The 26,824-nt window shown below is 41.3% G+C and overlaps 1 protein-coding gene across 4 annotated transcripts in view; it reads left to right on the forward strand.

The window, feature by feature from the left end:
- The window catches only part of DACH2 (dachshund family transcription factor 2), a gene marked incomplete at its 5' end in the record, with an annotated part of 310,111 nt that extends 284,105 nt beyond the window's left edge, over nucleotides 1-26,006 (forward strand). The window contains 5 exons of one of the 4 annotated variants that reach the window (XM_082322935.1): nucleotides 7,673-7,818; nucleotides 8,351-8,498; nucleotides 12,010-12,153; nucleotides 15,235-15,305; nucleotides 25,125-26,006. In XM_082322935.1, coding sequence (XP_082179061.1) covers nucleotides 7,673-7,818; nucleotides 8,351-8,498; nucleotides 12,010-12,153; nucleotides 15,235-15,305; nucleotides 25,125-25,181 — 566 coding nt within the window. In that variant the 3' untranslated portion in view covers nucleotides 25,182-26,006. The remainder of the gene's footprint in view (nucleotides 1-7,672; nucleotides 7,819-8,350; nucleotides 8,499-12,009; nucleotides 12,154-15,234; nucleotides 15,306-25,124) is intronic. The other 3 variants (XM_082322936.1, XM_082322937.1, XM_082322938.1) reach the window with 3 other exon arrangements.
- Between the last annotated feature and the right edge of the window lie 818 nt (nucleotides 26,007-26,824).

A 26,824-nucleotide genomic window follows, 5' to 3' on the forward strand; every position in this document is an offset into this window, starting at 1 on the left:
TATAGTTGTGTGGGGTTTGTGAATAGGAAAAAATGGAGTCTTTCTAATGAGATCTGTTTCAAATTATTGGTTATACTACCAAATACTGCAATAAAGGGAGTAGATGATGAAAATTATTTAAAAGCACATTGTATATTTTTATTACGAGTGGGACATGAAAGAGATTGCCTAACTGTGGAGGCACAGAGGCCTTTTGGGTAGACAGTTCTGCTTGTCAGTTCTTGAGTACTGCATTTACAGACGTACGTGGCGTCAGCAGAGTTTGCCCACGACCGCCCGCCTCACCCTGCCGGCAGACCTGTGTAGGTGGCTTCTGCAGGCAGCTGCCAGCTTCTCCTGCCCGTTCCGCAAGTTACGCCAACTGGGAGCTACCGTCTGTCCAGAAGCCACGTAGCAGCAGTTAGCATGGCGCTGGGATTGAGTTATTGCCCTTCTCCCCCCGCTGCTTCCCAGGCCCCCTGTGCGCAGGCGTTGGCTACACGCTAAAGCAGGGTTCGTTGATCTGAGCGTGATGCCTCGCTAATCGCAGTAGTGCGTGGCCAGGAGCTGGCTTGCGTGTGCTGCCGGAGGACGTGGCAGAGCAGGCGCGATTCTGCCTGCGAGTGGACCTCACCGTCTGCCCGGTGGGGACGGGGACTCTCCAGCCAGCTCTGGCTGCCCGTGCTGGTAGGCTGACAGTTCCGTTAGCAGGCATTTCTTCAGCTTGAACAGCATCAACCTGTTCCTATTTATCTTCATCACACCCAGCCCGTGTTTCTGCACCTTTCTGATGCGATAATTTTACTGTTTATTGTACTGCTTCTTGGATAGCTTTGGTTTTCTGTGTCTTGGATGATTTCTCTTCTTGGTGGCAGTCACTGTAATCTGTCTCAAAGGAAAAAAGGGAAAGATTTCGTATGAAGGACCTCATGCAGCTTTGCAAGAAACTGATTCCTGAGCAGATATTCCAGAAGGACTGGGAAAGCAATTCCTATCTTCCCCCTTCCTTCCTGATCTCTTCCTCCTGTTGTCCTATTTATATATTTTTTTTCATAAATGAATATTGTGGAAATTATTTGGACTAAAGTTATTACATTAATTATCCAAACTGACATTTTTGCAGTGTGTGAAAGGACAGGGTGGTATGTAAAATAGATGCACTAAGAACACCTACAGTATGACAACAAGTAGCAGGGTAATTGCTGAAAATGAAGTCTTTTCTGCTATCCCTTCCCTTCAACATCTGTTGTTCCATATGGAGTCATAAATATTTGCAATAAAATAGTTGAAGAAATAATCTCAACATTAATAGGGAAAAGCTGAATCCGCCAAGAAAATTGAAGAATCTTTTTTTTTCTTGGCAAGTTCCTCCTACCCATTCTCATCTGACAGTTTAAAATCTCAGTAGAAGAACAGTCAGACTGCAGTGATGCTTAAAAATCACCACCAAAAAAACCTGTGTGAATGTTAATAGGAGACTTAGCTGAGAAAAATTTTATAACCTCTTGATAATGGCCATGAGGAGGATTTTGTTGATTTTGTCTCATTTTCCTCTTTTCTTCCATGCCACAGTCATTTTATTACTAGCCTCTTACTGAGTAGTTCACATTTTCACTTTTCTCTGTTGTCAGTAGAAATAATGCTTCTTGTCGGTGTGAGGAATGACAAGGGACTGTTACTAGCTGCAAGTAACCAGTTGCTTTGAATTGCCAGATGGAGAATGCAGATCGATAGCACTTAAGCTTCTGCGTAGATTAAGCAGCAACTTAAAGCGCAGAACACTTGAAATGTTTTGGAATCCAGATTACCAAAACCTGCCTGAGGAGCAGCTCCTAGGAGACGGCGGGTATAATCATAACTCAGACAAACGATAAATTGTAAATAGTTGTTGCGAACATAGAGATAGCAGTTTTGAAGGCTTTTTATATATTTATTAGTAGCCTTAGTTGTACTTGTGGTTCTCCTTAATGAGCAGAATTTAATCAGGTGACATCAACTGTATTTGTTTTTCTTAATCTGTACATATTAAACTTTAGACTGAGGTTACTTGCAATGAAACACTGCAGTTCTGATGTCTGGCTAGTGATTTACTGCACTTCTCAATTTCAGTTTTTATTATTGCAGACCTAGTAGCTCATCTCACTCGGGGCCTTTTTTTAAGGTTTGAATTAATAAAATATTTTCAGGTGTTTTTACCGTCAGTGCCACGTGAACATCAGAGTATATTGTAAATATGTTGAAGTTATAAATAGGTATAATTTTCTGTGTTATTAATGAGAGTACATTGATGAAAATGTCAAAGCTGTATAATTACGCACCTCTTGATAAAGAGTACAGCGATAAAGACAATTTGTAAACTGTAATTTCAGCCTTTTCTAGTGAAATTTTCATTTCTCTGCTTTTTGCCTCCTCCTGCTATTCAAACACCAAGTGCCTGCTTTATGACGCCCTTCAGGGGCGCGCGCCCTCCTCGCTCCTGCGAGCGGGTCTGCGGAAAGGTGGTGGATGCGCTGCTTGCACAGTTTGCTTCCTCCTCTTTTACTACTCCAAATACTCGGTTTTCCCTAAGCCAGCGCATTGCTCTAAATGTAACAGCCGTGGTCCGCATTTTCCCCTTGCGTTGAAAACAATGAAAAGGTTTTATTAAACACTTCTTCAGGACAACATCAGCCGATTTCAGAGCACATAGGTGAGAACCAGCTCGGACGCGGGTACCGTGAAGCGGAGCACAGTTGATGGTACTGTTTTGTGATAGTTTTAAGATGCCTTTCAAGGCAGCCTGGAAATGTATATATAATGATTACATACTATTTTTAAAGTCAAGTTTTTTTTATGGCAAAGCTCAGTAGCGAAAAATGCTTGTGTGCTCTCAAGTGGTATCAGTCATTTGAAAATGAAATAAAGTCTGATTTAAAGCTAGTGCAGTGGATTAATCAGCTACTCCCCAATTGCATTCATTGACCCTGTTCATTCGGGACTGTAATTAAGAAAAACAGCAGTGACTTTAAATTTGGCACCTGAATCACAAGGTTAAAGCAGTAAATTTCTAAGTCTGATTGGTGCCAGGTTAGGAGGAGGTATCTCTCTTCTCACTGATGAACAGGAGCGCTCAGCTCCTGGCAGAGAAGCAATGAGTGAGGGAGAAGGCGGCAGGCAGAGGTTTATGGAGGATTTTCAGAGGTGTTAAGACGCTGAAGGCAGATAACCCCGTCCTTGCAGACTTACTTACCGATACAAAATATTTGAAAGAAGCAATGCTTCAGATTACAGGTTTTTCATACTTACCTTACTGTAAAAGAAAAAAAATTCTACTAGTTTCTAGTCAAGCAACACAGAAGTTGCTAAGGTTTAAAATTAAAATAAGAAGTCTCACTTTTTTGGAAAACTGCTTTTTGCAGTCAAAAATTTGAATTTGGGCCCTGATTCTGTCAAAATACCCATGTTTGGACACCGCTGCGGCTTCACTGTTGTTGTGAAGTAGGTGTAAGTATACAACTGGAAGCCAAGGGACCTCTTGCCCCAATAAAGATATATTGGTTTGGATGATTCTCTAAGATCTTTGGGCAAATAATGCTATTTCAAGTAAAAACTTAGCATCTTATTTTCAGAGATGAGTAGCACGCGCAACTCAGCTGGTGTTGCTGGTCCTCTGTTTTATTTTATTAAAGGTCAAAAGGGTCCGTTAGAGTGTCTAGGCTGTGTTTTTGTAACTGTGCATCATTAAATGTAATCCCCATCACTCAGATACGAAGCTCAAAGAATTATAATTGCGATAAACCATTTTAGTCCTTAGGTTTCTAAATTGTATGCCACAGGCAGGGAAAAGGAGTGACCCAGCTGCCATCTATGTTCAAAACCATCTTATTAATGCTGGCTGAAGGCTTTCTGAGAGCAAATGTCTTGGGTAGTAACTAACAGATTAATAACTATAAATTTCGTATGAATTGTTACTCTCTTCTCCATATGCCACGTATTTATTTTATGCATGAGTTATATTCTGTAGGCTATTTGAGGTGAGGTTCACATATAATGCTTACAGAGCTCCAGATAGATACAGTTTTGAAGTGTACGTGAGGAAATAACTTGGTGGTCTAACTAGTGTTAGGCAATATGTAAATTGTAGCTTTAATATTTCTACCGTGTGTTGAGAGGGATGTGACATGTCAAGTGTATCAGGTATATGAATGATGGATTTAAAAACATACCTTCTGAAAGAATACAGAGCAGCTGGCAAGTAAAAATTGCCTGTTGGTTCGGGCCACGCACTGTCATGCAGGGAGCAATTCGCGTTACTCCTGTTCCCAGTGCCGCGTTTAGTCCGTAGCTTGATGCTTTATTTTCTAATCGCTATTTCTGCAATTTAGGCAGAAGACAGAAGACGAAATACTTTAGTATAATGAATTAAGAGCAAGAAACTTTCTAGCAGATTTCCATGTGCTTTCCTGGGATAATATTCCATTCACTGTTAGTGTTTACTGTGTATTTCTTTTCTCTACAATATAATTCTTGCTTTTGTCTATTCATCTGGATGCCAGCTAGAAATTAAAATAAAAAGACGGCACTCTAAATGGATTCCAGACTGCTATTATAAAGCATGGCAGGTTTAACAAACAAGCTCAATAAAAGTAGTTCCCACTTTGCTTCAATAAATAGAAAGGTTGTTTGTGTCCTTGGTTAGATTGTAGTTGTCCCAGCTTTATTTCTTGCTTATTCTGTTGTGCTATATGTGCGAGGGCAGCTTTTAGCATTCATATTTTTAGTGTTCTTTAAAATCAAAATGCTTAAATCAACATCTTTTTTTCTATTAAAGAAAGAGATGCATTTGATAGAATCCACAAAAAATGCTTCCAACACGTGCCATTTTTAATTGCTTTACCAATTATGATTTCTCCAGTCTAGCTAATAAATTTCTGCCTAACTGTGCACTTATTCAGAATATGGGCAAGATGTAGACACCATTCAGATGTGAAGACCTATTACAAGATTGAAATAGATTTCTAATGCATTTATCATTCATCTTTGCAGAGTGTGATTTCAATCAGAAAAAAAAAATGATGAATGGTTTGACAGTTTCCACCCATAGACGCTAAAACATAATATGCTGCTTCTAGTTTTCAGCTATTACAGACTTTAACATGCAATGTGACCTTGGTCTGCAAAGCATGTTTGGTTAGCACAAAAACTTAATCATAAGAAGTCATAAGTAGAATCCTTCTTCTTTACTGCCCTTTTTCTGGGACTTGGAAATTTATTGCTTCTGGGACAGGTAGGATATGAACAATGGGCCAAATAGAGTCCAGGGTTATCTCATCTGTGTGAAAACTGCTGCTGAAAATCGATGTGACCTCTGCTACACTGTCATCCCAATTCCCACCCTCGGTGTCCTATTTGTCTTTTGGTAGAAGCTTAGATCTGTGTGCTGTCTCTATGTGTCTCTCTTGGGCCAGATTATCAAAATGAATCATTGCCTGCATACCTCTTATATTTCTATTTATTTTCCTGGTGCTGACTAGGTCTGATGAAATATGATTCTTTTTGCATTTGATCCTCACTGCAGCAAGCAGCACCTAATTTAGCTGTGTCTATCTCTTTAAAGAAGAGTAATACTATTTGGAAACTTCAATCTGCTGTACAGTAACATTACAAACCATAGACCATGCAACCTGTCTTCGCAGTCAATAGTAATTTTCCTTTCGGCCAATTTAATGTTATTACTTTCATCTCCAAATAGTAGAGATTTCTAGAGATTTTAAAGCAGCTATAGTTTTGTTATGCATACTTCATGTATTCCTTTCTTTTCCAAATGCCGCTTCTGTTTAGTCTTTTGTGACTCCCTGGCTTAGATGATATTTCTGTGTGGCATCGTACACAACTAATCACTTTATTTTAAAAACTCTGCCGCTGATGTAAGATATTTAAATGTGAGAAATGGTGTATCTGAATCAGCACGAACTCCGTGGTCTGAGTATGTTAATCAGAGTTGTTTTTTTTTTTTTTTTAAATGGATCATTTAAGTTACATGAACACAGCTCTAAAATGATAGCTGTGAAGGGTGTAGAGGTTACTGGCTTTTGTTGTTGTTAGTCCTGAAGAATCATTATAAAGATGTTCCGTTTAATGAACTCCGGCGGTGAAAACAAAATACTCCCTAAACGGAGATTGCAAGGAACACTTGAAAACGGCTCATGCTCCTGGTTCCTTGTCCGTAGGTGTGTTCTAGAAACACAGCAAAAACCGCTTGCCGCTCAGTAGGTGCTCCTGGAGTTCGGAGCATCTGGGTAATGGTACTGCTGTGGAGGCACCGTGGTTTAATTCGTTGTTGTCAGATTCTTTCTGAGGTTTGGGGTTGTTTGGGTTTTTTTAATGAGCGAGGCGGGAGAAGGAGGCCGCCTGAATATGGCGTGGCCTCCCTGTAAATCGTGGCTTTTACATGACCAAGACACTTGACAGATGAAACTATCGGGACTGGCTGTGCAGTTGCCCTTAGAGAGCACGTGCGTCGTGAACTTCTGGTCAGCGCATCAGTTGCAAGCTTTGCTAAAAAGCAGTTGCTGAGATGATGTTCTTCATGATTTCTGCAAGGGCGGAAACATAGTATACATAGACTGGTTTTCCCTGGAATGTTACACAGAAATATTTTTTTAACGTTTCAGAGTAAAAGAAAAGTACAGAGTTTGGCTTTAAAGACTGCTGGCAGATTTTACTTTTGTGGTTTTCAGCAATTAACTTGATGTTTAAATGAATACGTGGGGAAGAAGTGCTCATAGGGATCGGAGAGAAGGAGAAACATTTACTATCCTAATATAGGTTTAAATTATCCTATTCAGAAATGTGAGTTCATTGGTAATAGTACTGATTCACCACAAAATTTAAAGGATGTTTGAAAAATAATTACTAATGTTGTTTCTTTCCGGATACGCATTTCTACTGTCCGCGCACAGCCTGATCTGTAACAACGTGACCTATTTGAAACAGCAAGTGACGGGGCCCCGATTTGTACGGGATGCGCCGATGCAGTCCTGCGCGGCAAAGCGCCGGAGCGAGGCCCCGTGCCCGAGCGCCCTGGCCCCCGCCAGCCGCTCTCCTCGCACCGCGGGCAGAGAGAACGCGGCAAAGCCCTCGTGGCTGCCGCCGGTGACTGGAAAGGCTGACAGTAGCAAGGTGCTTGTTAAGAAAACCTGCGCTGACGCTTTACTGACAGTGTGGAGCTGGTGCTGGCTAAGCAGGAGGGGGTGACTCAGTGGAGATTATTTACTGCTGAGTATGGGAAGGGTAACGTTAAAGGAGTAGAGAGATGCGATACGTTTCTCAATTAGAATTTCGTCAAGGTTATAGCAACAAAAAATGCACATCACAGAAGAGCAAATGTGATAGAATGAAGAAAGGTCATTCAGGTTTTATGAACTGCGTAATACTGGTATAATTCTGTAGTATAGTTCTGTAGAATTTGGGATATAATAGTCTATACTCTATTACAGCTATGTTATAGTCTTCAATATATTTATTATTGTTCTGTACTATTATGCAAACTTACCTTAGCAACAATCACAGCTGCCCAAAGACCGAAACGATGCCAGTTTTACTAACGCGCTTGTATTTTGACTTCCAGGTAAACAGAATGCTAGTTTCTAGAAATTACATTTACCTGTATTTCCAATGCTTTCTGATGTTGCTTTTAAACCTATCTTTACAGAAGAGGTCCAAATTGCCATTCCAATAATGAAACCAACCTTAGATAAAGTCCAACTGGCTGGACAGGCCTTGCCTCCTGGATTTCCGGCGCCGTTTCTTTTTGCTGATGGTCTCTCATCAGTAGAAACACTATTAACCAACATTCAGGTAAATTATTCTCTATAGGGCCAGGCTATGTCATGATAGATAAAATGTGTTTAGTTTTCAATCTCTTTAAAAAGTTTCAGAAACTATTTTATATCTGCAATTCTAATTTCTTTTATTTAATGTAATGCTTAGGTTTCCGCTGTCTGGCATTATCGATCGTGAAAGGGTTTTATATATTGTCTTTTTGACTTAATAGTTAGCAATAATGGTCAGATTAAAATTCACCAGTCTCATTATTCCTCCTTTGCTTCTCCCTGCAGTTGACCGAGGTCAGCAATGATATGGCCCTCCGTTTGTAATAGACCACATCAGTGGGATGAATTAGCAAAAGCTACACTGAATGATTCCATGCCACAAAACTGCTCCTATGTAACAGTTAGCTACTACAAACGCCCAGTTGCATTCCAGGTCTATAGGTTCCTGCTTTTATTTTTTCTGTTTTCCTAGAGGGTGTAAAAGAAACAAATGGATGAACTTTGTCGCTGCTGAAACAAACCGCTGTTTTCAGCTCTTACATTTGTGTGTGTTTTAGGGCCTACTGAAAGTGGCTGTGGACAATGCGAGAGTCCAGGAAAAGCAGATACAGCAGGAAAAGAAAGAGTTAAAGATGGAGCTTTGTAGAGAGAGAGAACTAAGAGAGAGCTTGGAAAGGCAACTCACAGCTGAGCTGCAAAGCAGAGGTGAGTGAATGAAAAATGGAGTTTAGATATCTATTAAATGTATAACCCTTTGGCATTTCCAGCTGGAGCTATTGAGGACTCGGAGTTAACTGACATTCATACTTCAGTGTAATGCAGCAGTGGACTAGCACTGGTAATGAAAGATTTAAATTTAATAAAACCCGAATGAAGCACACTTTTCTGTAAGCAGACAGAACGGTGACTGAAGGATCATTTCCTGGAGGGCAACTGGCCGCAGAGAGTTTGGGCTGGTGCTGTGGAGGAAAGCTGATTCAGTTTCATGGCTTTCACATGTATTATTACCACTTCGCTGTGTATTCCCAGCCCGATTTCTTCATTTGACAGCTTTAATTTCTTTTGTTTTCTGCTATTATCCTCCAAGCATTAAGGATCAGTCTTACTTGAGAAAGATAATACGTCTGTAATTTGGGTATTTAGTTGGTTTTTTTCATTACCTTACTACTCACCTAGCCCACATTTCTGTAGTGTAGGTGCTAGTCAGCTAGTTTTTCTTGTAGATAACTTCAGTGCAACAAAATAGGCAGCACTACGAGAAGTTGTCTGCCCAAGTGCAAGATGAAGCAAATAATCCTAGATAATTTTTTTTCCATCAGGAGAGTGAGATACAATAGCACTCCCCATTTGGGGCCTTCTAAGACAAAACCATGACTGTTCAGAAGCTTTTGATAATAATAGGCAATTAAATTGGTAAATCTGAATTTTTCACTGTGACATTGCAAAGAAGGCAGTATTCTTTTTAAAATTCAAATCTGCATCTAAAAGAGAGGAATAGTACTTTATGTGCCAAAAGCTACTTCTAGATTACATCCATGAAATCAGAAAGATAAAACTAGATAAGACCGAAAACGTAGGTGCCAAGTACTATCTTCTTGTGCATTCTGAAGTGAAATTAGGTCTGTAGAACAGAGCTGTCTGCAGCACCAAGCCTCAGTAAGAGGCAACAAAGAAGGGCACTTCGCAGTCGAGTTGCGAAGGGTCAGAAAATACTGTTGAAGGTGTTAAATTGCAGCGGGTGCTCAGAAATGTTGCGTCACCCCAGTCTAAGTGTGGATGGGACTGCTGTATTTCTGTAAAACAAAACTTATCTCCGTGTAGGCAAACAGCACACCGTGCACCTCCTGAGTCACATTTAAGTCAACAAAAACCTTAAGCCATTCACAGACTTTGTTGGCTTCTGGCTCAAAAGAGAATTTCAGCAATAATCAATATCCTCAGAATTGTTTGTCTTTCAGGTCATTGCCACATGCATGTCTTATTCTAGAAAGTCAGAGATAGGCTTTTTTCACGTGGGTTGCTCAGTTTTGCAAAGTTATGTTCTACACATCCCATTTTGACATTCATAATCTATTTGGTCTCTCAGAGATTTCCCATGTAATGGTATCCTTTTTTTTTCCTCTGACTGGAGCGTTCACAAACTCAGAAAGATCTGTAAAAGTCAATAAGAATTCAGGTGAACAAGCAGTCACAAAAAGTTATGCCAATACTGTGGATTTTCCCAGAATTTTTCCAAATTTTTCAGTAAATTTTGTAACAATATTTTGTGATTTGAAATTCACAGGTGTCTGTGAAGAAATAAATAAAAGGGATTGCAAAATACTGCTTGTATAAATTCAACTTTCATTTTAACAATACTTGTGAGCAATATTTGCCAGTGTACAAACTAGCAAACCTGACTCTAAAATAGATGATGGTAATTTTTAAAGGGCATTTATGTTTAAGCTCAAATTCTTTTTAGTCTGTCAGTCTTACCTACCTCTTCTACTGCCATCACTTCTCCATTTGTTTGATTCCGTAATGAATCCATGGGATTAAATACTGCTCTGTGGAATTGGACTACACAGGTGAACCGAAGCAGCAGCAGCACAAGGCAAAAGCATTCTTCGATCCTCTGCACAAGCTGCGGTGGGTTGTGGAAATGCAGCGCTCTCATATGAGCTGGTATGGTAACCTGGTGCTGCTGAAAAAGACAGTCAAATATGGGATTAAAATTCAGGGTTTGAAAAGGAAAAGGCTTAAAAGGTGCATTTTAATGCTTGAATTTATATGGGTGAGGGAATGCAATTATAGCCAATGTCAAGATACTGATCATCCGGCTACAATTAATACTATACAATTCTCTAGTTATAGTTTTAACTTCATTTGTAGTTGGGTTTAAGACTGAGATTAGTCAGGAATACTTCTGTTTTCTGCCAAATCTCACATGGCCGTCCCAATGGCCTGTGGCACTGGTTCTGCTTTCCGTCTGTAAAAGAGAGAAGATGAGATGGCTGGGAAGTGCATTGAGATCTAGCGCAGAGCTGTGCAGGAGCACCGTGTTGCTGCATTGTTGCCCATTTTAAGTCCAAACAGCCAGCTACTATACAGCGTTTTATGGAGTGCTTCAGGTAGAAGGAGAAATTGCTAATGAAGAGAATACACCTGATTTACTTACCGGTGTTACAAGCTTGCTTTCAGCCTGCTTTCTGCCTGGGAAGTTCCCTTTTAATTTCTCTCTGAGATACTCAACATACACCCAATGCTTTTTTGTTTCTCTCCTTTCTTTGGCTTTCCCTCTTTTTTCTCCCACTAGTGATGAAGTGTGAAAGTACGCATGTTACTCCGTACGTACCCCTTCTCTACGCATTTGATCTTTCATTTGAGTAGGTACCCACTTAACCCAGCTTCTCAATAGCCTTACACCTGGCCTCTGTCTTGGGCAGTGGTTCTTGTTATTTCAGTTATTCTGCTTCAAAATTCACCCAGCTGCTGCTCCGTTTTTACCAAAAAAATTAGCACCTAATTCCGCGGGGTTTCACTCTGTACGCCATTGCTACTGACATTTCAGATTCTCCAACACTGCACACAGTTCACCTGCAGAAATAAATTTAATTTCCTTTGAATGTTAGAAAACATAACTGAAACCAGATCTCTGACACATTCAGAAGACTTCCTCCATCCATGAGGAGTAGTCAGGGGAGACATAACCAGGGCGTTTGCATTACCTTTCCAGGTAAAACTGCTGGAGGAGGAGGGCGCACTATACTTCTCAGCAGTAAGGGAAAAGGTTAGAGTGAAGGGTGAGAGATTCACTTAGTTTTGAGGACGTACAGTGCTGCTGGTGCTAGAAGTTAGTTCAAGCCATGATCTGCTCAGCCAAACTCTGCAGAACTGTAGCTGGAATTTAGTCCAAATTGGTGAAGTCCGTGTAACGTGAGCCACCGGGCTGGCTCCGAGACTCGTACGTTCTGGTCAGGACACTTAAAGCCAGGGGACCGTCCCAGAGTGAGAATAAGATTTGAGATCTTTAACAAGATCTAAAGCCCTTTCAGATTGTTCATTGTTTCACTACAGGATATGGCTTCGGGTTTTTTTGGTTTTACATCAGATTCATGCCAGTTTTTTTTTTTCCCCCGATCTAGAACTGGGCCCTCGAACATTGACTGTAAACTCATTCACTATGATATATTAATTGTGCTTTAACAGCCATTCTTACAATATATTTACATTTCAGCAACAATTCAGAAACGCTTGAAGAAAGAAAAAAAGGCAAAGAGAAAATTGCAGGAAGCTTTGGAATTTGAATCAAAAAGAAGAGAACAAGTGGAACAGGCGCTTAAACAGGCCACATCAGGTGACGGTCTCAGGATGTTAAATGGTAATGTCTTAGTTGGCCTTTCACAGTTAGCTTAAAATGATGTTTAACTGAGTAGAAAAAAAAAAAGTTAAGATGATGCACAAAGCAAATTCCAGAATAAAAAAACCACGATCCTTTCCTGAAATAATTAAAAATCTATTTCAGGCCATGTGCTCTGGGTCATGAATTAAAAAAATAAGTCAGTCTGCAACTAGAGAAACAGACAGAGCAGTTTACACAGACATGACAAGAAATGCTGAATATATTACCAGAGAAATCTGTTACAGTGCCAGCTAAGACAATGTGAAATTTGGTTCCTATAAGGTTCTCTGAACTCTTCTCTCCCAGCAGATTCATTTTTAGAACTGCTGAGCTTCATTTGAAAAGCCGTTTGGCTGAAGTTTGCTCAGCCTCAGGACCCATGAAGTAAGTTTGTTAAATATGTATCAGCTTTCAGAGCTGACTAGGTTTTCAATACTTCCCAAATATTCTTGTGAAACAAAAGCAAATCAGTTAATATCTCCTAAACAGGGTCATTATGTTTTGGGTAGTGGGAGGATTTGCCTCTCCTGCTCGATGTGGTTCTGAGCAAAGTTTAGAGCTTTGGTTTGAATCTTTAAGACTGAACCTAGTTGAGTTTGAATTAATTTCAGGTTCTGTAGCTAAGGTTTAATCTGTGCGTCCCTACCCTGAAGTCTCCGCAGAGGCTCACGAATCAGAGGTCCATTCAGTCTCTGCTGCGTTCGTATGTGGTGTAGTCTTTACGTTCACTTTGTGCTGCCTGCTTTGGGCGCTGCTGGCAGCTGAGCCATAATAACGTAAGCAGACTGCAAAAACTGCCTGAACGGCTGAGTAGAAATAATGAGTTGAGCTTGTCTTGAGTTCTCAGTTGTGAGGGCTGCGCAAACTGTTTTTTAAAGTTAGGGCAAGCCTGTCTACACGAACTGCCATCCCGACACTCTGCAATGGACTGCGAGTTGTGATTTATCTAGAGCACCTAAGAGATATAAACTCCTTAAGTACGAGAGCAACATCTTTCAGAGGCATTCTCATCTGCTGGGTTTTATAGTCCAGCATATCACCGTAACCGGGGGCTGGCTGGCTTCCCCGTTGTGCTGACAGTGACTGGTGGCGATCCAGGCAGGGATGTACGGCTTGCAGTTGCAGCGGGATAGGGGACCATGGCCCAAGGGAGAGCGGGTGGACAGAGCCAGCAGAAACCCTTCCCACCGCCTCCACCAGATCAGAAAAACGCCCAGACCCGATCCCACAGGCGTGGCCAGCGCCTTGAGATGCACGTCAGAAAAAACCTGCCGTCCTGATGGTCTGCACGGTCACTCACCCAGCCTGCCGTCGCTGGTGAGCGCCTCCCGCGCGCACTGCGGTTAGGCGTGCTCAGCGGTTCTGGAAGCCGCAAATTAAAGGGTACCAACATGCCAGCAATGTGATTAACAGATCTCCACATCTGCTATTGTGGGCCTGGCTGCTAACGTTTTGATTTGCAGGCACACTCAGGTAGTCATATATATGTTAGTGCCTGCGAGAAGCTGATATTTACATGCTAATCTGATTGCACATGCAAATCAGGTAGCTCATTAGCATCTTAATCCACAATTTAATTGCAGGTACAATTTTATGACAACAAAATGTGAAGGGCTATTCTGAATATTTTTAATTTAACTCTGACGGTCTGTCTCATTTAACAGATGCTGTTATTAGTTACAGATGACTTTGTCATTTTACGTGTATACAACATGTACTCTAAAAGGTTTGAAAAGAAAGAACCTTTTAGACTAACAGATCAGTGCCTTCAGCTTTCCTTCAAAACAGGAATCCGAATAAGGGAAACCCTATGTAAGAGCAGTCACTGGTAATTTTATAAGAAAGAATTGTATACATGAAAATATTATTTATTTGCTCATATATATTTATAGGGCTGTGTATGCATACATCACATGTATGTCATTTACACATATATTACTAAGAAATTACTCATATTACTCTTCTGTGTACGGCCTATACTGTAATGGGTCGTCCTGCTCTGACCCAGAGGCCGGTCGGGCTGTAGGGTGACCAGCAAAACATCATCTTTGCGGTAGCTACTGACGCTCCAGCTGCAGCGAGCTGAGAAAGCAACAGGACAGTTATTCTCTATTTGAGAAAGTCCAGAACAGGCTTCTACACAAAAAAAAAAAAAAACTCTAAACTATACGCAGCTCACTTTCAGGTGTGGGGTTTTTTCTTGCTGTAATTTCTGAGTGCTGTACTATAAGGGAAGCAGATGTTTCTCCAGGATTCGAGGTGCCGTGGATTCAAATCACATACCCTTCATGCTAATCCTTGTTGGCACAAGGTGGATAATGGCATCTGTTATCCTAACACCCTGGGGTGTTGGAGCCCCCGCCCCCGCCCGAAGGACTCTGCATACAGAGGTATTATCAATACGAAATTAAATAGTTCAAAAGCGCATATCATTATGAGGCTCTTTCTTTCTCAACTTGGAAAAAAGAGCACAGTCCCTTTTGGAAAGCTCTTCGCAGAAATCTGGAAACGTTTCACCTAATATCACATACGTAATTTTGTTTTGGGTGATGATGCGTGCTTACAACATTGTGAGCTGAGCCTTTCAAACGCCGTTTGCGCAGCCCTTATCCGTAACACGCACCCATACAAGCTGACAGGCGCACACACACACACAAACATGTTGACTGGCGTTGCTCTATTTAATCCTGGACTTTGCAGGTGTATGGCTGAGAGCGTCAATGCAGTTTAATGTCATCACAGCTTGATTTCGACTTTTATTTTTCCTATGTCAGATGCCCTCATTCTCCAAGAGAATGCTACAGACATATTAGTATCATGTGTTCGTTATTATCTGATCATCAGACAAATGTGAAGCACGTTAAAAATAGTTCACTGTGAGACCAGTCCTGTTTGCACATTTTGGAAACAATTTACTACTGAAAATTCTATGAAGACCAAATGTTTTATGCAAGACCGTGTAACTTGGAGATCACCCTAGTTTGCTATAAATATTTTTCTAAAGATGCATGAGAGAAGGACAAAGGGGAATGCATTAATCTTCGGTGTCATGTCTTTCAGATGCTGGAATCCCAGACATGGAAATAGAACACAACGGGACCCAACATGACAGTGCAGCAATGCAAGGTGCAGTACGTACCGCGTCTCATCCCATTCACGTTTATCACAAGCCGTATTAAAAATTAAATGAAATGCAGAATAGTTTTTGTCTCTGTTTTCCTGCTTTAAGATAAATGTCAATTGCACAACTTACTTCATTTTGTTTTCCTGCTCAATATAGAAAACCTTTGAAAGATCAGTACTTTACAAGACCAGCAATTAAATTTGTTTAAATAGAGGTGTGGGAAACTCATATTTAGCCATCAGATATATGCACTTAGTTCAAAAGCGATTTTACATATGATTTATCTTTTAAAATACTTTACCTCTGATCCTTACCTTCCTGTCAAGACTATAGGTGTTTTCAAAATTACACGAACTGTAGGTGGAAAAGGAAAGTCATGGTCATGTTACGAGCAGTTACATAGTGCTCCGTTTTCCTCGCTGTTCAGTGCCTGTTTGTAAATACAGACCGTTCGCGTCTTGTCTGAGCGCTTCCCAAGAATAATAAATGCGTTCTGGCTCTAGGCCTGGGCAGTAAGGGAGTTGTGTAATCATCATTTAGGGGAGCTGAGATACAGAGATCTTAAGGGTTATTTCCATTACCGTTGGAAGCCTCTTTGAGACACTCACTCAGAAAATCCATAGTGACCTGTGATAAAATTTGGTCTGAGCAATGTGAACACAGAAATTCTCTGACTTTGGGGAAAGTCCAGTTTTGTAGTGTTGATTTTCTATAAAATCAACCTTTTTCTCCCTTCAGTCCTGTGCCGTATTCCTTACACACCCTTCAGTGCTGCGCTGGCTACTCTGGCAGCCGCTGTAACTGCTGCTTCTTCGGGCGCTTCCCCCCGTTCTGCTGAATCGCGGCATGGCTATGTGCAAAACAGAACGTGTGTCGAAGGGACTAAAGACAGTCCCCTTCTGCGCAGCCAGCAGGAGGACTGCAGTACAGCTGTGGATGCAAACACAACTTCTAGCATTTCTGACCTGTTCAGGGCTTGGCTTTGCATGCCTCTGGTATGCCTCTGTCGCCCATCTGTCATCTGTCCAGGAAAGCTTTCAAATAATTTTTACTGCTGTCTCTGTTTGTGATGTTAGGTTCATATGCTATGTATTACAAAGAAGGAGAATCTCAGCTTTATTGTAATGCACATATATACATATAACGTGTGTATATATATATATATATGTACACATATGATTGGAGCTGTGCTCTAAATATTACAATTTGAAAATCATGACTGCCAGAAATAGTCAAAATATTGGATAAGCACTTGGGACACATGTATTTCAATTTGACAAGCAAAATATTCCGAACGTTTCTGATCTATTTATGATACCTGCTGAGGTGAGTGCTCAGTGCTCGGCCAAAAAGATTCTGAGAGTCAAAGGTGCATCTGGACAGAATCTGGTAAAAAAAGGAAGTTAAGTTCAATTTTCAATTGAAGGAAAAAAGTTACAGTTGGCTCAAATGTGTCTTCCCATCAAAAATTATTATAAATAACTGCGGGGAAAGTGATGCATAGCCACTTCCAACAACCATTTACTTACCAGAAGGAATTAACAGAACTTTCTTACACTTCTGTAGTCTTCTGATACACAAGAAAACCACGTGATTTTATGATTTTTAATTCAGGCTGGTTTTTCTTCTTTTCTTTTTTTTTCAATCTGATCCCAACTGCATCATTCTTTAGTTTTAACAGGCTTTTTGGATCATAAAGTTTTTGTTCAGGTTAGAAGCCTGAGCAGAGGGAGAACTGGATATCCACTGGGCTCCGTGTCTCTGGGCCTGGTGCCCTCTGTGAAAGCAGAGCACGACTTGCGCAACACGAGCCGTAAGCCCCGCGTCCACTCCGCAGTGGCAGAGCGTCTCTTGTCTTCGCCACAGCGGCCGCTGCCTGCGCTGGCGGTTTCACTGTGGTGATCCTGTTCAGCTGTAAACGTGTGGTGAGTTTAGCCAGTTCTTTCACCAAGCACTCTCAGCTGATGAAAAGGTTTCTGAAAAGCTCTCTGTAGAGCTTGTTTAGATTTCAAAGTGTTTCTGTCCTGTAGCACCATCTCTTTCATTTTTATTTATGCTGATACTGTAATATCTTTTTATTCTCTTTTCCTTTGATTACAATTTTTGTACTTGACGGCTATTATTGCAGCGCCGTCTTTAACAATTTGAGCACACTCCCTCATTGCCCCCTTCATTTGCTGCCTTTGTTTTTGGGCCCTGGGAGGAGGAAGGGTCAAAACACATGTCCCTAATACAAAGCTGTTTCCAGGCTTCCAAAATCTCTCTCTATTGCACAGAAAAAAGCGTTCGCATCAGCGCAGACCTTTCTTTTGCTGTTGTCAATAGCTCTGCTGGACAGAAATCTATCATTCACACAGTGCCTTCCCTTTGAAATTCAATTAGTTTTGCTGCCAGTATCTCCTTAAGACGGTTTAAAGGAAAACTACAAAAATACTGCACGGCCACCTTTCACAGTGATTAAGTCATATCATATTTTATGCCCATTCCTTCAAATGATTTTATTAACACAAGCTGTTCATATACTGGGATTCTGATCTGCATTATAAATCTTTTCCATTTAGTTGACTCATTTTGTCTACGCTTTGTATATTAATTGGACGGAAATTTTGTGCAGGCGAGACTTAAAACTTTTTTGAACTCTACAGCCCAGTACCTCCATCCTCCACGTACCCCATCTTCTAGCGCAGCATAGCCTGAGCTGCGAGAAGCTCTGTGGCTGAAGAGCAGCGGTTGCTGTGGCCGTGGAGCCCCCGCCCAGCTGCGCGGCGCAGGGGGGCGATGCCCGCGCGCCCTCCTGGTCTTGCTTCCATCGCTCGCTTGTGGGCCAGCGAGATAGATAGACGGTGCATCAACCATTTTATCAACCAATCTCCGTTTCACATAAAATAAACATACTGGGTGTCATTAAGTGCACCTTCAGATCAATGATTTTTGCAAATGACATTCAAGTACCATTCGAGTAGTGCATTTTTGCTGATAAAAGCAAATTAAATTAGCACAACTACAAGTGTGCTGATAAAAACTAAAACTGAACAGCAGCACCATTAGCTAACAAAGTAATATTTTCTCTTTACTGCTTTCTGCCATTTAGTTATTATCCTATTGGAAATCTAATTATAATCCTTTTACTCCCTAGTCAAACTTCACAGTTTTTGCAAGCTTAGCACTGACAAGTGATTTCATTACATTTGATTGCCCGCGCCCAGATTGACTTAACTTCACTCCGAGACCTAAAAGCCCTCTCAGTTTCTCAGATTCCCTGTTTGCACATTACAGCAACAGCTCCTTTAATTAATTAGCATGAACAGCAGTAACATGAACTGCTGAACAGAAAATAACATCATTTTATGATCGCAGGGAGACTTCTCCTTTTGCATGTTTATACCTTAGTTAACTTTTGTATTACTATATTTCATTGTTAGGGGATATTGGAACAATCAGCAAAGCAATGTTATCTTAAAATTTTAAAAAATAGATGTTACCATAATACTTGATGATAACAATGTACAAAAAATGAAAGAAAGAAAGACTCTAAATTTCGAGACGGAGGCGGCAGCACGGGCGGGCAGCCTTTCCTGCGGTGATGACGTGGTTCGGAGGACCCGTGGGTCACTCTACCTGCGGCAGGAGGGCGACCAGGGCGGCTGCTGCTCTTGTTCGTGGGGTGACGCGGCAGAGGTTTAGCACAAAAACACTCAGTAACCGTGAATAACTTTTTATCTGTTTGCCAGAGGTGATGACGGACTGTTGAAGGAAGTTTGGAACATACATATTGTGGTTTTTATTATTTAGAAAACTGGGCTATATTTTTTCGATATTCTGCTATAACCAGTCAGTTTTCAAATTCAGCCTATGGTAAAAAGGGCACAAAGGGGACAGAAAAGAGAGGGTAGTGTTTTTTAAGAGGTTTAACAACAATGTTACTATATCAAACTATACTTCAGATGTTGTAATCTGCTGAAACCAACCACACTATGGAATTTCAGAGTACTCTACAATTGTAAGAAAGAGACAAATTCAACATCTTGGAAATCATAGTGCTGTTGTCTTGGTCTTGCTTTCACTGAAAAAAAAGTGTTCAAACAAACAACACTGACAATTTTACCTAAGAAAAGACCAGAACCCTGTGTTTAAAAACTCTTGAGATTAACGTAAACAGAGGCCTGATATTTTCCTTGTGAGCAAGTTATTCGCTATCTTTTTTGTTTGAGTCTTCAGCCTTTTCTTCTTCCTCCTGCCCAAGCCGTGCTCTGTCCCTCGTGCGTGCCCTGCTCCGGACGCTCTGAGTTATCGAACCTCTAGTGGTTACCTCGTGCTGTGTCACACTGCAGCGTTTCTAGAAACACTCTCCCGGCGTTCGTGTGCCGTGCCCAGACTGTCGTATCCCTGCACACAGCGGCCGCGCGCCGCTGAAAGCCCTCTGACGAGCTGCCAACCGAGCAAAGGGCCCTCTTCAGTAACCAGCCGTGAGATCGCGGCGCTGACCGACTGCATGGCTCACCTGCTGCTGACACAAATGCAGGGCTTTAAAAATAACGGCATCGCTGTTCTTAGTGTTACTTCCACTTTTGGTACGCAGTGTGTTTCTGAATCTTTCCCTCTCTCTGAGCACACAGGCGCAGATGAGGGAGGAAGCTGAGATTTTTGTGACTTACTGGAAACAAAAGGTGGGGAAAGGTTTTCCCAGGAGCCTGTTGAGAGCGAAGGTCCATACCTTCCTATTCTTACAAAGGGCTAAAACATTTATTCAATAATTCAGTGTCAGTAGGCTTGAATATTTCCTAAGCAGGAACCGCTATGTTATCTCCTTGTCTGCTCAAACTGGCAGTGGCAATCCAGCATCTGCATGGTTTGTATTCAGTGAACAGATTCTCGTCCTTGGCTGTCGTTACTCATTAGAAATCCTAGTTCCTGTACAAGTTTTTAGGTCTGTTAACATGGATGTGGAAATACTTGCCAGAGCCTACTCAGTAGTCCTGAGCACAAAATAAGCGGGGAAGAGACCCCAGTGCAGCACCTCGGCGAGCGCGCGGCGCCGAAGGGCCAGGAGCCGCGGCCGTGCCTGCCGCGGGGAGGGGAGGTCGGGTACCGCTCCCCGGAGGGAGGCTCTCGGCGCAGGCGGCATCAGACGTCAGAGGCTGCACCTCTGCAGGGTGGAAAAGAGGCGCTATGAAAGAGCGAGAGATGCAAAGGAAGCAAACCGAACTTCATTAGTACTGCTGCTCTCAGAAGCAGCATTTATTGCCCACGTTCTTCTGTCAGGCTAGAGGAAACCGTGCCCTGCTCAGTGTGTCTTATTTTTCCTCTTGCACTGCTCAGTATGGAAAATACTTACTTACAGATAAATGGAAAGGAAAAGTTTTGCTGGACAACTAATAATGAGGCAAAGAAGTCAGTTTTACTCACTGTTGTCGTTCGGCTGAATGACTAGCCCAAAATCCTGAGACCTGGCTGCAGGCCAAGTCTTTTTCTTTTTTTCATGGTAGCGAAGGGGTCCTTTTCTGTGTTTTTCGTAATTGCTGTGGTCCTTAACCCAGTAGCAGGGGCCTGGAGGCAGCCTCCTTCCAGGCCCGTCGGCACTCCTGTTTGCTAAAAGAGGTTTAGGGAAAGAGTTTTTTTCAGGGATTACATCCACGGTAGAAGCTAATGCAAACTGTTCTCTGGTTTTTCTTTTGATTTCTGCAACATAAGAGACTGATTCAAACTAATTAGCCCCAGGTTTGTAAGTTAGACTTATTGTTATTTATTAGATTTATTGTTACGGCCTTGTATTTTCCATGTGCGGCTGCATCCAAAGCTCGGCTCGGCTCTGATCTAACTGACCTGCTGCCTGGGTTTACGTACCTAGGCAGGGTGCAGAGATCCCTCCTCTCCGGGGTACTTGCAGCACCGGGTAAGACTCTGCGCTTCAGCCCCTCGAGCAGGAGGTGTGCAAGGCCTCGGAGAGCGCGCAGGTCTGGCACGTGGCCGCCCTCTCCCCTCCTGCTGCTCTGCTCTCCACGGCAACGCAGCCACGTCTCGGCGCTACCGAACCTTTATTTTAGCAGCTCTCCCAACTCCTCCTTCATCTAAATCGGCAAAGTGGGATTTTCAGTTTATTATTTCATCTCTGCTACCCGTACTCTGCAATATGTAGTGCTGGGGTTTATTTTTTAAATTGCATGAATAATTTACAGTTACTGACACAACAAATCTATCCTTGTTCTCTCATTATGTAGCAGATCCCAAATTTCCTTCCTCCAGTGACTTTCTGCTCCAGTTTACAGTGCGCTAAGGTTACCTGAGCAATCCCGCGCTGTAGCTGTGGCGGGTGATCGCCGTTAGCCGGCTGCGTCGCCTTGCTCCCCGGCCGGGACTGGATTTGCACACCAGCGTTACTGGAGCGCGTTTCTTTAGGCAGGTTGTGAGGGTACACGTGGAAATCTTGGTTTAAAGCACTTTCATGGAAATACAGCTGGATTACTAACTTACTTACTTACTTAAAAGAAAGATTTGACAAACAAAGCCTCACGAAGGATTCAGAAAAGTCGGAGATGCTGAATATGCTGAAAAAAGAAAAGAAGAAAAAAAATGTTAATAAATATGCAGGTGATTGATAGTTATTGCTTTTGGATTTGCCCCTTATACACACCTTAAAACCTTGAGAGAAAAAGAGGAACGATGATATTGTTGCTAAAAGAGAGTGCAAGAGATGGCTGTGTACCCCGGCCTAACAGCTCGGGGAAGACACCACCATCCGGAGGGAGAGTTACAATTATGAACATAGCTCTGGCTCACTGAGAAATTGTGAGATCTTTACTTGTCTTACACATTGTGAAGGGGAAAAAAAATTCCTTTCTAAATGTCTTGCTTATTAAGCCAGTCATGCATTTCACTGTAGGTTGTAAAGCAGTATAACATGCACAGGGGGCTCATAAGCATATTTTAGTGTTAGGGAATATCATTTATACAGTTTTTATATTGTCAACATTACCCCTAGAGAATGAGATTAGGCTTTAAACTACTGTAAATCTACGCTTTTGCTCACCTTTGTATAATTTCATTTTTTAATAGAATGAAGCCCACATAAATGAATATTTGATTAAGGGATAAACCTAATAAAAGAATACATTTATTGCACACAGATTTATTCAAATCTTTGCTATATAATACAGTAAAATGCTATGAAACGGTATGTAGCTTCCAGTCAGCTACACTGAGGAGATGGTGAATATTCTTCAGAAAGATGTATTTGACAACATGGCATTGCCTTCTGCGTGTAAGTGGTAGCACAGATGCTCCTAACGCTTTAATTCCTCATAGGTGGTTGCTGTATGACGTTGTTAATGCCATGGAGTTCAGTTTATGGCACAGCAACAAAAAAGTATTTTAATTTCTGGAGAATAATTGAGCGCTTTATAAAAAAGGAAATACTTAACTATGCACTTTCTGTTTGCCGATCAGTAACTTCTCCTGGGTGGCTGCACTGTGCTTCAGCTTTGGCATTTGCTTTCTCTTTCTTACAGGTATTCCAGACACCTCCATTGAACTTCCCTTGAGAAATAAAGGGAGGAGGAGGGAAAAAATTGAAACCTGTTTCAAAGTTTAAGTAGTCAGTCCATCAGCCCGCAGTACCCTCAATGAGCACCTCTTACCTTCGTTTGAAAAATAATTTTTAAAATACAATAAAAATATCAAGAATTAAAAAAAAACCATTGCTGATTCTTACTGATCCCTTTTTTGATTAATCAACCCTTGCAAACCCGCCTGGATTCTCCCCCCCTCTTTGCAGACAGAGCCCGTGTTGCCAAACGCAGCACCGTGAACGTGCGCGCACGCGTGGTCTCTGCCTTACCGGCTTTGCAGGGATATCGAGCATCAAACACGTATCAAAAGACGCAGCTGGCGCCCAGTGGCCATTTAAATAGTGAGTTACGTGTCTAATTTCTGCTGACTTCCATTGGTATTCTGCGGACTGATGCACCAAGCAGGTCGGTAAATCCCACCCCGTGTAGGTGGTGAGGCGAGAGGATCCCGTCGTGCCTCCGGCTCCCGGGCCCGCGCAGGGCGTAGAGCTGCGGGCGCGAGACGCCCAGGACGTGTCGTGCATTGGCTGCTTCTGTGCGGAGTGCAGGACTGGTGCGTTACTGGCTCAGGAGAGGCCCACCAGGGCAGAATTTCAGCCTTTTGGACTGCCTGTAAAGACTAGTCGTGCAATTTTCTGAGGGCAGCCATGCTGACCTGCCAGTTCTGTCAGTGGCTACCTTTTTTAGAAGTACAACTTTAATAGCGGCTAGATCACCTGCAGCCTGCTGTGGGCAGAAGTCATGTGCAACTTCCTAATAATCAGAAGGAGAAAAGGAATTAAAAAAAAAACCAACACAACAATAACCAGTGTTTTCAGTATTTGCATTTCTGCTTACCCCCTCCCCAGGCTTTAATATTTGCCCCGCTAAGTTTTAAGATGACAAGTTTAATCAGCCAAAGGCCTCAAACTAATCTCACTCACTTTGGAGGTTCCCATGCTCACAAATGTTCCTCCGGAGATGTTATGTCCCTGGCTCTTCCGATCTTTATTCTTGTTTACATCCAAAATACATATTAAATCATCTCTGTTTGGAGAGTCTGAGCCTCCTTCAAACCATGAAACATTCAATTACTAATTAGCTGTTTCCTGTTCCTAATGAAGTGAACATGTCGGATTTGGATTAAAATTCAGCTACTGCTCTCCTCTGTTTATGGTTCCAGATGTTTTTGTTTTATCTAGGAGGTTACTTTGACAGCTACTGCTAAATGATAAATCACTCATATTATAGCTGAAATGCATTTTGAAATTGAAATGTGGCAAACTTTGAGCTTGCTCCAAGGATCGGTGTCAGTTAGCAGGTCAATACTTGTTCTTTCCTTACGAGCGTTCAGTATTGGCATATGTAAAACAGTAATGGGATAGATGTCAACATTATACAAAATGCGTCTCAATATTATCATTTTGCTATCATCTTCAAGATCAGTACTTGCAGGTTTAGCTGGGTACATACATGATTCATTGTATAATGAACAGGAATATGGATTCTTGTTAGCTTTAGTTTCTGTGGGCATTTTAATATTTATTTTTTCTCTGGGCTTAATGTGAAAAATCACAGTTGATAGGTACTATAACTAGGAATATTTTTATGAAGGAAATAAGGGGCTTTCTACTTCTTTCCCTAAATAAAGAAAAATAATACGAAAAGAAATGTGGTGGTTTCTGAATGAAAGAGCAGTTTTCCAAGAACAGATATTGATTTGCCTCTATTAGATTTTTTAAATGGAACGCAATTTTGTTTTAACACACCGTTCCCTGGAAGGTTTTTGTGCATGTAATAACGGTGTGTTGTAAAGCTGATGCCGTGTTACGCACTCTGTCTTACGGAGGCGTGCAATACAGCACGGGCTGCCTTCTGAAAAAAAAGAAGGAAAGTGAGCGTTCAATTAAAAAGCAAATGTCATAAAGGAAGAAAATTCAAATAAAAACATTTATAGTCTCTACGCAGCAGATGCTGGCTGGCAAGCCCCCTTCGAAACAAGGCTGGTGGGGTTGTTGGCAGCTGAGCGCCCGCGCCTGCCCCGGGGGCAGGTGGTGGTCGGGGCGCTGAGCGCCTTCGCCCCTGCGGCGCCTCTTTTTCCTACGTAACGCCTGCTGGCCTGAGGGACCGCTTGTGTCACTTGTAGATCTGAGAATTTGGCGTGAGAAAAAAAAAAAAGTCCACAAACAAATAAGGAACGCCGCCTAAGTTTCAGTTATTTATAACATTTGTAACTAATTGACCTTTTTTCTTCTGTTGTTTTTTTTTTTTTCTCCCTCCAGAAAACAGAACATACATCAAACCTACTATTATGTACTGAAGGAAGCACCTATTGCTGAAAAATGTATAATGATCACTATTTGAAGACTATATAGTTCATGAAAAACGTCCCTTCCAACCTTTGATGCCTTCAGTACTGTGTGAAGAACAGGATTTGTAGCATGAAACTTGAAGGACAATTTCAAGCAATTTACTGTTGCTGCATCGAAAACTGCCGTATTGTCATTAAGAAATATTGAGACTTTTTACAAGCTTACCATACCAAACCAAGCCTGTTGCAACAGATCATTTTTAGGTCCCCGGAGATAGAAAGGAGTTTTAGTATTTTTAAGCACATACAGGAATTATTCCCCCTTCCCCCCCAAAAAAGAACTTTTTTTTTTTTTCTAAGGCGGTAGCTATTACTGTATAGCAATGGCACAATGATTTTAAGCCACAAAGGTCCTCACTGGCTGTACATCATACCAGTCCAGTTTATCACTGAAACTGTTCAACATGGAGCTGTTTCGATTGTGTTTATAAATTAAGCTTTGTTTACTGAAGCAGATACTCGATATATATTACGTTTTAAAAAGAAATGTGTGTACATTTTTTAAAAGAAAGAATGATGTAAAAATTGTCCTTTCATTAGATGACCAATTCAAAAGTGTGAGCTAAACCCTAATAGCTGACGTAATATGAGGATTATAATTGATGCTTTTTTTTATGCTCAGTTCAGCTTGGCTTTTGGTCTTTTAAGATGAAAAAATGAATATGCAGTAGAGTGTTAGATAATGGAAACTTTTAAGTATGGTTTCTCTGTTGTACCATATTAAGTTAAAGTACACATTCTTTGTTAAAAATGTTCTTGCTAAAAACACAGTATTAAAAATTTTTTTGTTTGACTTTGGAAATCTTTTAAGATTTTTTTTGGCTGTGAATTCCCATAGTTATTGTACTAATGCAAAAAACCATTTTGCACTATATAAAAATACTTGAAGAAATTACCTAATAAAGCGGGTGGGTTGGTATTAAACATTTTCCTAATTATTGTATGTTCCAAATTCTGAACTTTGCAACTGGAACCTTCCTTTCTCAGAACACGGGCCCGAAAGCTGGTGGGAGTCCACTGGAATTAAGTCATCACCTGATCGCTCTTCCCTTTCATTCTTGGCTCAAAGGCACAAAGCTTATTTACCTACAAACAACGCCTGTTTATATACACATACCTAGGTTTACACACACACCCCCGAATTAAATCACTGTCACTTAAAAACAAAAAAACCCTTTAAATAGGTCTCTGGGGAATATATTGCCTGTGAATAGGTACACTATATCTACATGTATAGCGTTCAGGTTTCATTTGGTTTTATCACTAGATTTTTTTATTATTTTTTTTTTCCTGGTTAACAGACTTTTGCTAACTTTCAAAGTGTAGCTGCAAACTGTGCTATGTGATGCACCAGAAAAGAATCCTCTGATTTTTTTGTTCCTAAACCAAATCTTTTATCTTAACCAGGTGTCAGTTCAAGAAAACATGCTGGCCTCTGTTTTACAGGTGATGAAACTAATCATCAGAATAGTCTTTCAATGTACAAACATGGTTTATTCCTTCTTTTTTTTTTTTTTGCAAGCATTCTAATAACTGCATTAATCGCACTGCCATTGATTAAACAATCAGAAATTGAATGGTATGAAGAAACAGGAGCATTAGGAATTGGGA

This window comes from Platalea leucorodia (genome assembly GCF_965183815.1).
Source record: "Platalea leucorodia genome assembly, chromosome: 10".
NCBI classification, from domain to species: domain Eukaryota; kingdom Metazoa; phylum Chordata; class Aves; order Pelecaniformes; family Threskiornithidae; genus Platalea; species Platalea leucorodia.